The 15049-nt window shown below is 39.4% G+C and overlaps 1 protein-coding gene across 1 annotated transcript in view; it reads right to left on the minus strand.

Annotated features, from left to right (window-relative positions):
* Nucleotides 1-464: 464 nt before the first annotated feature.
* The window catches only part of ADGRA3 (adhesion G protein-coupled receptor A3), a 108255-nt gene continuing 93670 nt past the window's right edge, over nt 465-15049 (minus strand). The window contains exons 15-19 of the mRNA XM_036921012.2: nt 14289-14413; nt 13082-13205; nt 5439-5584; nt 2178-2273; nt 465-2037 (exon numbers count right to left, since the gene is read on the minus strand). Coding sequence (XP_036776907.2) covers nt 795-2037; nt 2178-2273; nt 5439-5584; nt 13082-13205; nt 14289-14413 — 1734 coding nt within the window. The 3' untranslated portion in view covers nt 465-794. The remainder of the gene's footprint in view (nt 2038-2177; nt 2274-5438; nt 5585-13081; nt 13206-14288; nt 14414-15049) is intronic.

A 15049-nucleotide genomic window follows, 5' to 3' on the forward strand; every position in this document is an offset into this window, starting at 1 on the left:
ACAAAGTAATGGCCAATATAATAGGCAAATTAGGTATCCAGAAAAAGTGAATGTGAACTTTATATGGTAGCTCTCCATTTACCCTCAAGAATAATATATGTGCAGGGAGAAAAAAAAGAATAAGAAAATTAAGCCCAAATATAAACACTCAAAAGCCACTAAAGAGGCAAAAATAGTATTAATAGGACCAAGATGATGTGGCAAAAGCAATGCAATTTATGAAGAGTGTTTCAGGCATCTGCATTTTCAAAAGACATTCTGTGAGATCTTTTTAAAAATGTAGCATGTAAAACTACATTTATGAAACACATCAATCCAAAAGCCCTTTGATTTATGCCCTAATCAGTGGAGTAAAAATCTGAAAACTGATTTATGTATAATTTCATTAAAATATCCCTATGTATAAACATTACTAAAATAGAACTTAATACTTCTATTGTAAAATATAAAAGTATAAGATTGACACAATGAGAAACACCTCTTTATTGAATTAAATACAAGCCTGAATTGTTAAGGAAATAATACAGGTTCCACGAAATTACATTTCTGATTCCCAACACGTCCCGCTGGTGCTTTGACAACTAAAATAATGCTTTAGAGGTTTTTAAAAAAAATTCACAGAAAAGCAACAATTGGGGGATATAAAATATGTAAAATCCCAAACTCAGAAGTTTATTCAAAATTTTTTTGAATCCCTCAGGTGGCTGTAAACAGTTCGTTTTTACATGTTCATAGCTTAAAGGAATGCGACTCTCACAGTTTATATGGATTTCTGCCTCGGAAGCCCACCAACGCTACACAGTAGTTTCGTGTTTCCATAATCCAGTCCTGACATTGCCAGTGCTATCCGTGCTCAGCAAGGGTCCGTCCTGCCCATTGCTTTTGATCGGTCCATTCTGGATGGCCAAGTTGAGGCCGTAAGACTTCTGCTGACTTTCAAGCTCAACTACAGTTGGCTTTCTTAATGTATCTTTTTTACTGCTAGTTGAGCCAGGCTTGTCCAAATTTCTGCTGCTTTTGGGTTGTGTGCTACAACCATCACTGCTGTCCTGTTGGGGTGGGTTGTGCTGTCTCTCTCTGTAAGCTAAATAGGCTCTTCGACTCCTCGAGTGTCCTTCGTTACTGCCAGGCCGACTTTTAGGTAAGCCATTCTGCACACTGCCTTCCACACTTGTTGGGACATCATAGGCATATTCTCTTAGGACCGTGAGTCTGCTTGCCCGGTGTCCTTTGCTTCTGTTTTTATGATGGCGGCTTGGGTGCACATTCGTTCGAAACTGAACTTCTAAAGGCGCTACGTGCATCTTAATATCATTGTCCATCGAATGTTCGGTCAGACTATTATCAAGCTGAGGTGTGGAGTTCAAAGGTAGAGAGTTGGTATGGCACTGAGCGGCGGCAGCCTGCAAGTTTGTTAATTTACAGCCCTGGGAGGAATTTTTAAAACTCGATGTACTCTTGTTTGTGCATGAAGATTCCGCACTGCTATTGGTGCACTTGGGTGCCTCTCCATTCGTCCCACTGGAGCTGGGAGGCTGCACGTTGACTTGCACTGAGTATGAGCTCCGGCCTGGGCAGCAGGTCATGATCCAGGCAAGTCTGACGTCCTCCCTATTCACGCAATGGTGAACCACGACAAACGCACTGAGGCTTAAACACGTGGCTCCAAAAAAGAAACTAAAAACCAAGTCCAAAGGGTAATACAAAGAAACGGCCAAGGCCCCAAACATCCACAAGGCAATGTACAAGAGCAAAGTAAGGCTGGCCCCCAAAAGCTGGGAATGAAAAGTGTGCTCATTTTCCAGCGCTGATGTTGAAATCAGAGACAGAGACATTGAGTCTTGGTGATTTACTTCCCCGTTTTCATTGGCTGCCAGCCTCTGCTGCTCCTCGGTGGGCTCCTTCAGTTCATATTTGCGCTCAGGGTGTCTTTTCAACTGAATAAATATGCTTAGAAAGTACACACAGTTTACAAAAGTGATGAAGCTAGCAGGCCCATAGAAGGCTCCCAGGGAGGGTTCCCATGCCATCCAGCAACTAGGAAAGAAAATAGTGGACCAGCTCAGAAGCTATAGGTCAGCAAACTGTTTTAAGAAAGTGCAATCAAGTTTAGTGCCTGGGAAATGGTTAGAAGAGAATCAACTGGGTCAGGTACCCAGAGAACACAAAATACTCACTAGGGCGCAGTTGGCCGACTGCCGTAATTCTTGATGTTTGCCGCTGCTGTTATGCCGCAAACTATGACGGGAATACCGCCGCCGATCAGGTAGAACCTGGGAGGAACAAAGGAAATGACAGCTCATCACTCCAGCTCATCAGGGTGTCCACACGGCCGTTATCTCAGTACTGCAAAAGCCATGCCTGAGAGACTATTATTCCTATTCTAATAATAAATTGAAGGTTAACTTTTGGAGGTTGCTTTGTTAGCGGTGACTTTTTTTTTTTCAATTTTAATTTTTGTTTGGATTTCCTTCTTTTAAGCACAAGGTCTACCAAGTTTCTGAGCTAAGGAAAGCCGATCAGCTTCTGCCACCGTGTGGCTGCTGACGGTAGGGTTTTTGTTTACATTTTTCTCCTTGAGGGGTAACTAACTGACTTGTATTCCGCTGATGAACCAGAACGTTAGTCCACTACAAAATGAACTTTAAGGTCTCATTGTGCCATAGTTCAGACAAAATGTGTGATGACATATTACTTATTAATGTCCAGCTGAGACTGCATGTTCCAGAAGTCCTACAACTGTGTATGCTTATCCCGTCAACTGAGATTGAGGCATGGAAGGTACTGGAATCCCAGCAGCTTCCCACAGCACACAGACCTTCCCTGACCCCTTCCCCACCTTCTAACTGTGGAAAACAAGAAAAATACAAGCATTCTAGTAACTGAGGAAGACAGAGTGGTGGCTGGTCTTACAAATAAACCCTTGTTTTGGTCGGAGCTTCTCTGAGCTCTCTGGAAAGGGAAACAGAGACCTTTCTGCCTTGGCCGGGTATCCCTGGGTACAGAAACTTAATCTGCATTTGCCACTTTCAGAGAGACACGGCCCAAATCCTGAACTGGCTGGATAAAGTCAATATTCATAACATATCTGTCCACACACTGTTTCTTCGTCATACCCACAGGTACTAAAATACTTAAATACGATACGAGGGTCACTGGAAGACAGCTAACTACCCTGTAGAACTATAACCCTGTGTTCTGTGTCACAGAGGAGAGGGAGGTCAACATATGGACCCTCCCCTTCTCCTGCTAAACTAATTCCACCTGCTTCTTACCTGTAAAAGAAGACAGCATTTCCAAAATTGACCTTGGATTCTACATTTCCTCTCTGCCACTCTTTCCCCCTTCCTGGCTCCAGGACTTCCTGTGATCAATTAACCCTTATTTTGCAAATTTAAGTCATCTTCTCCACTGCCTCTTACTTTCAGCCTGTAAATATGTTCAAGTGTCCCTTATCTTTTCAAACTTTTCTTGAACTACCACCTTCTTCTTGTCTCCCTGCAGAGGCAAACTCCTGAAGCCCTACCACCGTCATTTGCTCCACCTCTACACCCTTCTTGGGAGGCAGCTTCTACCTACTGCATCTGCCCTCTCTGGGGCCAGGAGGGACCGAGAAGCCCACCCTCCAGGAAGCCGTGCTGCTGGGGCTTCCTCAAGCTCAAGGACATCGGGGAAGGAAACATCCTACAGGGTGGAGCTTGTACCCTCCGAAGCAAAGGGGGTATGTGTGGATCATCTAGGGGCTGCCTAGGGTTTGGAACCCAAGCTGCCTTTTACTTAACCATTTCTGATTTTTCCTCAGATCCTAACAGGAAGAATAGCTACTTGGGGATGATATTCCCAAGTCTCAGTAAAATACCACAAGTTCTTTTAACCCAAGTGGCAGGTGTCAAGTCTCTTGCTATCATCTGAGTCTGTGGCTGAGCACTCCTGCTGGCCCCACTGCCCACGGAACCACCCACCCCCTGGATCGTCTGTGCTCTCAGGTGTTCTCTTCAGTTCCTCCCTACATTTGCTCTGGCCCATCTATTCAACATCAGCATGGCCAGGGAAGCGTTCTTAACTAACTTCTCCCCGGGGGACAGTTCATTACCATTATCAATGAGCACACGTGAGAAGGTCTCCTGTCCCCTCTACAGTATGTCCAGTTTGACTTCTGTGCTGAGCGTGACTTCCCCATACAGTACTAGGGATCCTACCTCCCCTGCGTGTCCCCTCTCTACCTCCCATCTATTTTTCCCATATTATTTTCTTAGCGGAAGGAGTGCCATCCTCTCAGGCACCCAGCTAACTGGAGCAGACCACCTGCAGCTATCTCCAAATTCCTCCTCCTCACACACCTCTTAAATCCAACTGGTCACCGATCCCAGAGACACTGCCTCAAGTCTCCTGCATGCCTGTCCTCTCCCTTCTCTATGTCCTGTACTGGTTCCAGTCCTCGTGGGACCTCCCTAGTGACCGCAGCAGAATTCCGTATTCTCAGGCATTCCAATTTACACTCCATACTCATGAGTGACTGCCCTAAGAAGACGCCCAGGCAGGCCACTCCCTTATGTAAACATCTTCATTTTACCATGGGCCCCAGAAGCCTGAAACTCATCTTTCACCCTGAATTCCTGCAACTCTGCACCGTGCAGTGTAGGCTGCAGCCAAACTGCCCCTCTCAGTTCCCTAGGCTGACCACAAAATCCTGTCTCTGGAGCATCACCTCTGCCATTTGCTCTAAACACCAAAGAAGGTTCGGCATTAATGAAGGTCAGCACTTCCTAGTAGACCGCAGTGCTCCCTGAATTAATAGCTCCTTTGTTTGCACTTACAAAAAAACGGATCTCCATTATCATTCATACACGTGTACATTCATTTCTTCAGATGCCCATCTCCTCACAGACTGTGAACTCCTCACGTGCAGACCGACTCCTTTAAGTCCCTGGCCCAGAGTCAGGTACGTATCTAGCTTTCACTTATCTACCATGAAAATCCATTAACAGTTTTATTGTAACTGGTAGGAAGGGTGTAACTCCAAAATTATGTTGTCTTTTACAGAGAACAATTAAACTGAAACATAAGTAGATTAAAACCTATGACATGACCTCAAGGAAATAAAATCAGCCAACATGTTCTTAGGGCATATTATACAGCCAGTACCATCTTAAGTGTTTTACACATTAAGTCCCTTATGCTTCATGACACCTCTGTGAGGAAAACCATTCCCTCTCCATAGATGAGACAGAAAGGCACAGAGAGGGTACAGCACTTCACAAAGGACCCCCCGCCAGAACCCTACACAGCCAGGATGCAAAGACAGTCTGGCTTACAAGTTCATTTTTCCTTTTACTTTCCAAAATTCACTCAGCATTTTTTGTTGTGACTATGCTTCAACTAAATTAAATGCTTAATGAACAGTTGATATAATATAGTAAAAAAAAGATATGAGATACCTGAGCATTGGTCTGGGTGGAGGTGGCAGTTCATCAGGATCCTGGCATCTTTTAGCTTTTTTAGTGACTTGTTTATAGATATTTCGAGCTGTCACTCCCACCCACAGCACTGTAGCAAGGGTGGAATAATGAAGAATTATTCCGACCTAGAAAGAAGATCAAAGAATATATCAATAGGAAAAAAATATTCCCCTTTTCAACCATAAAGTATAGTAAGCTGCCACTAAGGTTACCAAAAGCATTGGTTTCAAAACCATGATTCAAAAACAATATGAGGTATATTCAAATGATCAACTCCTTTGCCTGCCAATGAAACTAAGCACTCTAACAGACGTAGAACAGAGCGCTATGTCCTCTAACACACAGCGAACAGGTGAACCTAGGAGGCCCAGATGACAGCTTACACCAAGATGACCCTTAAGACACCACAGAATTGACTCCTGGAGAACATTAAGCCAAAGGTGTGTTTCTCATAGATGCAGTTTTGTAGAGTTCAGTTTCTAAAGCCCATTTTAAAGAGGAATGTAGAGGTCAAGGGTAACCAGAGGGTGAAATTCACCACACACAGAGAATCAGCTTTAGAGTAAAAGAACTGCACTCTAATTCAGAGCTTTTATTTAATGTAATGATAAGAGAACAATAAAATATATATGGGTGGTTAAAAAGGTGAGCTCTGGAATCAAAACTTGTGCCTGGTTTTAGAACTAGGATCCACCCCTTACCTGCCGTGACACCTAAAAAAGTCATGTAACATCTCAACCACTGGTTTCCTCACTTGTAAACTGAAAACAATATGAAAGTATTGTGAGACTAAATAAGATAGTCTACATAAAGCATTTATCACATTGCCCAGCACATGATAAGCAACTAATAAAAATATCTATATTTTTGTTATTATCTAGTAGGAGTGTGCTTTTAAGAAAAGAATCTCACCTCTCTGAAATTAATTTTCCTCATGTGAATATCAATAACAATACTGATTGTCAATATTATCAGTAACCACCTCTAGGGTTTCTGTAGGGACTGTATCGGCAAAATATTTGAGAAATAATTAGCGATCAACAAGTCACTATTTATGGATAACTGCAATATTTGTAAATGAGGGCATGTTTACCATAGGACCTATGTTTGAAGCAACTCTAGTTGAAGATAAAATTCTAGATGAAGATTTGTATGGGGCTAAGAGAGGCTTAAAATCGATTTTAAGAAAAACGAATGCATGTGTCAATGGAGCATCAAAGACATAAGTCATAATTTTTTCATCTGATTACTATCTTTTTGATCATTGCTTCTTATGTAGCTATCACAGGTAAAATCTATTAATGAATATCTTTAAGAAAAAATTTTCATTCTAAAAGAATGACCCTTCAATCTCAAGAGAAATCAAACTGACTGATATTATCAAAGCTACATCAATAATAAAAGCATTTAGACAGTTGTCCAGAGTTCATTTTAAAGAGAACCAATCTGCAGCTAATACTTGGCAAAATCAAAGCCCAAGTCTTATTCTGCAGGGCAAAAATCTAGGTAGTCACTGCCCAGGGTAAACCTTGCAATGACTTCTGGAAGTGCTGGATACAGCCTGGCCAAACTAGCCAAGTCAGAGCTATCTTCTTCTTAAGGAGAAAAGTGGCTCCTTGGTTCCCATTGGCTTCACTGACTGCACTGTAAAAGCAAAAGTTTTCAGACAGAAGGGAACAAAAAGCATAAAATAACCCTTTGAGTTATCTGGAGTCACAAGGGAAGTCAGTGCACAGAAACCAAACCTTCAAGACAAATCACTAACTACTACTGACTCAAAATGATAGGCTCCACTACTGGTTGGAGTTTTCTCTGACACAGAGGTCAAAAGGAGCAGTCCGGGCTGTAAAGTAAATAAGTTTAAAAACAGGAGTTAAAAATATTTTCAACACATGAGGTGCAAATTGGAGATTCCTGTTTTAGATCTAAGAGGAAAACTCAACCTTTTGATTTTCAAGTGTTTTCTATGACATTTCAAAATTTCCAGAAACACCTGGAAGATAATGAAGCCTTCCAGCTATTACCAGCAGTCGAATTTGAGAAGTCTGATGTCATCTGCTTGTAGTCACATAAGCAGACCACTAACTATTCCACCAAGAACCAGGATAAAGGAGAAACCGAGATCTAGCAGAGAGGGCATTCCTATCTTCTGGAATAAGGTACTTGCCTATTGTATTCTTCCTAAGACACTTGGGCTCACAACCTCACTGTCACAACTTCTCCCATAGTGGAGACCAGATACTGTAACAATTGTATTTTTAACAACACTTCTATCTACCTAATATAGAGCAGGATGCCTAGCAAGTATTCAAAAGTGATCTTTAAAATGCATATAATCATATATGAATATACATGTGCCCCAAAATTCATTAGACAATTTTGTACACACTTCCATTTTATCCTCCTGGTGTCAACATCCAGTTAGTGTTATTAACCTTGAGTTTCAGACAAGCAGACTGAGTCTGAAAGACATTCAATCTACCAGAAGTCATGTGGTCAAGTGGCAGGGCTGTAACTCAAACCCAAGTCTGTGGGCTTCCAAATGCTCTGCCCCTTCCATTATGCCAGCCGGTAAAGCACAGTGAGGGGCTGAGGGACACTCAAAGTGACTGGCACTGGAATCATGCCTCTGTTGCCCAACAGCCCAAGCGATTTTGGGCAAGTTGTTTCAACTCTCTAAGACTCAATTTCTGTATTTATACAATATATGAGTAAGAAGTACCTCCTAAAATTAATAGGAAAGTTAAGATGTCTTGTCTGCAGAAGTTGCCAAGTAGAAAGCTCTCAGTATTTGATTGTTTCCCAATGCATTTCATGTGCCATGACAGCAGTTCTCTAGATAACAGATATGAAAGGACATCTGAGAAGGTCACCTGGCACTGTACTTAACAGATTAAATCATGGTGTGGTAGAGCAACAAGGTAACTTAAATAAGATCCAGCCAAATCCTTTCAGTGCACAGCTAAACCAAGGACCAGAAAATTAATGATCAAATGATTATTTGGTAGCATATCATGACCCAGGACCGAGAACCGTTCCAAACTTGAGTCAAAGGCTCCTCTATTACCCAGCTTCTTAGTTCTCCTTCAGCTCCTCTTGCAGGAGTTAAGGGCTGTAGAATGCACCCAGTGTGCCACCTGGAACTAACTGGAGAACCAGAGTGGGAAATAGCTAGCTGGTGACACCTCTAATAACCTCAAACAAGCACGGTGGGAAGGAAACTGCATCAGAACTCATTCAATCTGTTCACCAAATATGTGAGCTCAAAAAGGGAGATAAGAAAGACAAAACCACACCAATGATGTGCACCTATCAAACTGCACGTTCAGTTTAGGGCTCAGTTTTCAAGATGGAAGAACCTTCTCATGGTCATTTAACTTACCACGCCCAACCCTTAACTTTGCAGAAGGAACATTAAACCTCTACTAGGTTAAGTGACAGTCATACTGGTGATTCTGGCAGACACTGACTGGGAATCCTAAGCCAGTCCTTTTTGCATCCTACCACCCTTATCTCAGCTGGCTGCAAATAAATTAACTCTTTAACAACAGCAAAATGGAGCAAGTCATGCCTGAGTCAGAAATAAAAAGAATGACATTATGTCTCTCATAGGACAGAACCTTGGGGAAAAAAAAAAGGAAGAAACACCTGTAAAAACATCTGAAGACTTGCCTTTTCCTTTTTTTAAAAAAACAGGTCTTTAACTAATGGACATTTGTTCTAGAGGCCCTGAAAACTCAGTGTAATGCCTCTCCTTTTCATTCTAGAAATGGTATAAAATACCATTTAGGACAATGAAAAGCAGTCATCTTCACAATGGCCTCTGTTCATTCCTCAGTGAAATAAAAGTTATGTGTTTGCTTCAGTGAGTATTTTTTAATAAAATTGAGACTATTACTACTATTATGTGCTCAATAGTCTCCTTATGAGTCTATAATCAAAATGGCTCTGGGACTGAATGATTACTATTTTCAAACAGGTCTTCATTCACCCAATAAATATTTGCTAAGCACCTGTATCACCCACTATGGGTCAGGGTCTTATGCTGACTCTAGGATAAACACAGGTGAATCAAATCAACATGATTTCTGTCCATGCAGAGCTTCAAGTCCAGAGACAATAAATAGGTAGACACCAGTCTATCACAAAGTTCTATAGGTACCATGAATTTCAATATGCACCATAGCATAATGAAGGGAGGGGAGGGACAGCATCTGTGAAACAGTCATGGTAAACTGAAACCTACAAGCAAGTCAGCCATGGAAAAAAGGGGGAAAGACTTAGAAGCAGTCTTCTGCATGTGATTAAATTGATCTGATACTATTAATTCACTTCTTATAGGCCCCAAACAAGTTTGTTTCTTGATATATAGTAATGGATTAAAACAGAAATATTCTGCACAGCTGAGAAGTAATTTCATCAATAATAACAGTAACTGTAGTAGCTAATATGTACTGAACACTTACTGTAAGCCAGGTATTGAGTCATTTAATCCTCACCAACTACACACTCACATTTGAATTGGATCTCAAAAATACAATATTGAATTGATTCGTCAGCCTCAGATTCATGACACATTCTAAGATTGGGCACAGCTTGCCTTTATTTAGCTATTTAATCAGTGTTAATAATAAATGTCCAATAATCTATCAGCAAGACAGAGGTAAGACCTTGACAAAAATCTGTATCAAACCATATGATCCCCTTCACCCACGGCAACCATCACTCTGTATGCCACACATATCACTCCCTTGCTTTCCTATTTAGTTTATTTTACACATACACATTTTCATTAAAAGTGTACTGTTTCATTTAGTCACTTTTAGCTTTATAATAAAAAAAAGTGTCAGGGAGGATACAATTTATGGAACTTGATTTTTTCACTTGTATTCCTAAGATATATTCATAGAGCATTGTTGTAATTCATGAGTTTTGACTCTTGCAGATCATCACAATTTATTCAGTCTCTCAGTGATGGGCATCTAGGTTGCTTCCAGGTTGTTCCTATTCTGTACAGGGTTGAAATGAATATTCACACACATGTGTATATTCATATGCACACGTTACATGTGGGCAAGTTAGTCTCTGAGCCCAGGAGTGGGAATGTGTGTCCCCAAGTATGTCTAACTTTAGAAGGTAGAGCCTCCCGGCGTCAGCCACTCATCCAGTGCCTATAACATGTGGATCCACATGTTCTTCAGTACTTGCCATTGTCAGGCTTGATTTTTGCTGACAGAAAGGCATAAAACAGTAACCAACTACTTAATTTGCATCTCCACAGCCGCAATCAGGCTGAGCATCCCTTCAGGGTGCACTGGCCCCATGCATTTGCTTTTCTATGAAATGCCTGTCCACACTCAAACACTTTTCTACTGGGTTGTTCAGCATTCTCACTGATTATAGTTTTTAACCTTTTTTTAAAATTCTAATGCTCTGTTAGGGATTTGTATTAAGAATAGTTTCTTCCAATTTGTAGTTATCTTTTCACTTTAAGGAACTGTAATAAACAAAAGCACCCTTAATTTATTTAGTCAAATTATCTCTTTTCTTTTCCAGTCAATACCTGTCAGTGGCATATTAAGAAAACCCCTATCCCAGAGACTGTGATGTTTTCTAATATGAATTGTAACATTTTGGTTTGGACATGTAAATTTTTAATCCACCCAGAGTTGGCTTTTTTATATGACATGAGGTATATATAGATTCATTTAAATCTTTTTCCAAATGGGTTTTCCCCAGCTCCCTCTACTACACAGTGGTCTCTCTTCACCTACCTATTAAGGCATGCCACATCTGTCTTACACCAAAGTTGCACATGGGTCTGCCTCAGAGCTCTCTATTCAGTCGTACTGGTCTGTTTCTCTCCCCCTACACCAAAAGCCACAGTTTTAATTACAATAGCCTCATAAGTTCTGAAGATTCAAGGACAGTCTCTTAGCTTAACTCTTCTTTCGCAGAACTGTCCTGGCTATCTTTATCTTTGGTCCTTTACTTTCTTATAAATTAAAAAACCACTTTATATGAGTTTCATAAAAAATTATCTTCTTACGTACATATTAATTTAGGAGGAAATGCCTGCCCCTTTCTGACATTAACTCTTCCTATTCTTGGATCTAGTATATCTTTCAATTTATTTAGGTCTTCTTTAATACATATTAAAATGTTGCCTGTAAATCTTGATTTTTTATTATTTCTAGGTACTTGATGTTCCCAGATACTATATAAAAGATATCTTGTTATTAACTGTTTTCTCCTAGTTGCATTTCTGCATATTAAGCAACAAACTTGTATATATTAAACTTCCATTCACTCTTTGCTAAACTTGCCTATTATTTCAAACAATTTATCTGTAAATTAGTTTCCTATAATCACATCATCTGACAACTCAGTTATTATTCCTGATTTATAGATGAAAAAACTGAGACACAAAGAAGTTAAATACTGAAATCAGAATCTCAAAGAGATATTTATATCACCATTGCTCACTACAGCATTATTCACAGTAGCCAAGAGGTGGAAACAACCTAAATATCCATCCACAGATGACTGAATAAAGGAAATGTGGTCTATACATGCAATGGAGTATTATTCAGTCATTAAAAAGGAGGAAATCCAGTCACATGGTATAAAATGCATGAATCTTAAAGACCTTATGCTAAGTAAAATAAGCCAGTCAAAGAAAGACAGATACTTGTATGATTCCACTTATTAAAGTATCTAAGTAGTCAAGCTCACAGAAACAGAAAGTAGGTATCTGGTTGCCAGAAACTGGGTGGGGAGGGTAATGGGAAGCTGTTGTTCAGTGGACATAGAGCTTCAGTCATACAAGATGAAACAATTCTAGAAATATGTTGTACAACATTCTATTGAACAGTCAATATTGTATTCTACACTTGTAAATTTGAAGGTAAATCTTTTGTTTGATGTTTTTTTGCAATCAAAAAACAAAGTTATATTGCCCAGAAAACACAGTGAACAGTAGAATTAAGATCCAAATCCAGGCAGTCCAAGCTCTTAATTGCTATATAATGTTGCTTGTTATCATGCATGTGTAAAACAACATACAAACACAGAAATAAGTGTTTACACATTTCCTATTGAAGTTTCTTTTTTTATACTTGCACTGCAAAAACCCTGTTCACTAAGGCTACATTTACACTAATTTATTTGAAATTAGGAGTTGACCATTTTTAAATTCTCTGTATTGATCATGCCTAAGAGGTTTCTAGTTTTTATATCTTACAGTTAAGTCTTTTTCTACTTTCTATTGTTTTTATCAATAGATGAAATAACTTTTCAAATCCTACTGTCAGAAAATGTCACTTGTCTTTAAGCCACAATCAGGACTTTACAGATTTTTTTAATTAAGGGCTTGGCATTTTATCAGACATAACAAGTAGCGCTGGATTCCCAAAGATAAAGGACAAGCTCCCTATGGCATCTGTTCAGTTGTGAAATAATAATTCAAAACTGAAGCATCCTGGTAAACTGTTCAGGTGACAGATACTCCATTTAAAGAAAAAAACTTTGAGGAAACATGTTTCCTCTTACAGTTAAACACATGAAATTATTTTCTAATAATAATATATTATTTTCCATTTCAGTTATTCACTCTGACTTACCGCTTGGCAGATGCTGGCATTTCTGGTTTGGGTTATTCCTCCCACAAAGACCACACAGGTCAGGAAAATATGAAAGCACAAGTTCACGAGCATGTGCCAGCCCTTCAGACTGATTCTAATCAGACTATTAGAAGAGAAGGGAAAATATTATTATTCAGGCTCACCCATTTGAAGCAGGACACTATGATATTCATCTGCTAACAATTCCAACTGCATAAGAAGCCAAATGTAAATGTTTTTTAAATATTTAAACATAAAATATACACTATCAGATACACACACAGGATTTGAGAAATCATTTAACTAAATACAGTTTTTTAACATTTACCTTCATGAACTAAAGAAGACAAGTCGTGTATGGAACTGGCATCCATGCAAGGCTAAGCAAATTAGCCTCCCTAATAAGAAACACGTGGACTTTTGTTAGGTATAATGTCTTACGATGGTGGGATTCCATGTTTGCTTCCTAGAGATTTCTGCAAGGGGCCTATCTCTATTTTTCCTGACCTACTAGGATAACATGGTTTAAATGTCCAGTGTATTTCTTCCTGGCCTGTCATAATGAAATGTTGAAGTCTTTTTTATATTAAAATCTCCTTTTGTTTCTTAACTAAATGTCAAGAAATGTCATATATGTCCGGCTTAAACAGGAAAATATATTCTAGTAAAACCTCTTGTAAAGTGCATCTATGTTTAGCAAATCTTTTCAGTTCATTATTTGCTACCACAGAAGTTTCTGTAGCTTTGCCTCCAATTAACAAAAACCATATCCCACGCTTAAATGTGACAAACTTCCTTTAAAATACCATCTATGAAATGAAGAATATTATAAAAGGCAGAAGGTCATAAAATAGAATACCACAGTCTGGCTCTGGAAGACATCTCTCAAGGTAAAAAGCCTCCAACTTGCCTACCTCACCCCTGTTACTCCTGGGTTGCACCTAGTCTCCAGCACATACCTGCCATATTCTTTCCTGGATACACACCCAGAACACTGACTGGACGCTATAAAAGATGAACTCATCACCTCATGTTCTAATTATTTATGTCTCTAATTGCATGAAACAAAGGTGGCTTGTATGTTTTCTCAAGTAACTGTTCTTATTTTGGAAGGATAGCATGGTATTAAACTCAGTTCTATCCTAATTAAATGTGAAATAAACCCTTCCAAATCCAAGTCCTATACCCATTATGTTTTATTTCTTACCTGTGATGATATATGTAACTGACAATGACTGCTAAGAGGCATATGAGGAGAATGACAGCAGTAGTATAAACCATGGGGTGCAGGAGATTGGCTGCCTGGGTATACAGTTCAGATCCTGTCAAATCCTGAGGGGAAAAGAAAGCATGATTATAGCAGCAATTTTCAGGATCTCAAACCACTGAAATGTTCTCAAATGACTAAAATACACTGATAAAACTCTGGCCATTATATTTCCTTATTTTATTCAAAGACGAATGTTTCTGGTGCTATTTTTCTCATGCCTTACTTTGTCCTCCTAACTTCCACTGTGTTAATTATTCACGGTATATATATGGTTGACCCTTGACACAGGTTTGAGCTGGGCAGGTCCACTTACATGCAGATTTCTTTCAATAAATAAATTGGCAATTTTTTTGTAGATCTGGACAAGTTGAAAAAACGTGCTATTTCCTCTACTTACCTTACTATAAATATATATTATATATAATACATATACAACATACAAAATATGTGTTAACTGACTATTTACATGATTAGAAAGGCTTCCGGTCAACAGGCTATTACCAGATATGTTTTTCAGGAGTCAAAAGTTAAACACAGATTTTTGACCATGTGGGGGTGACCACACCCAAGCCCTGTGTTGTTCAAGGGTCAACCGTAATACATATGAATGCCAAATCACTACATTGTACACCTTCAATAAAATTTTTTTAATTTTTAAAAAGGGTCAACTGTATTTATGGTATATATACACACACACA

The sequence above is a fragment of the Manis pentadactyla genome, chromosome 5 (genome assembly GCF_030020395.1).
Source record: "Manis pentadactyla isolate mManPen7 chromosome 5, mManPen7.hap1, whole genome shotgun sequence".
NCBI classification, from domain to species: domain Eukaryota; kingdom Metazoa; phylum Chordata; class Mammalia; order Pholidota; family Manidae; genus Manis; species Manis pentadactyla.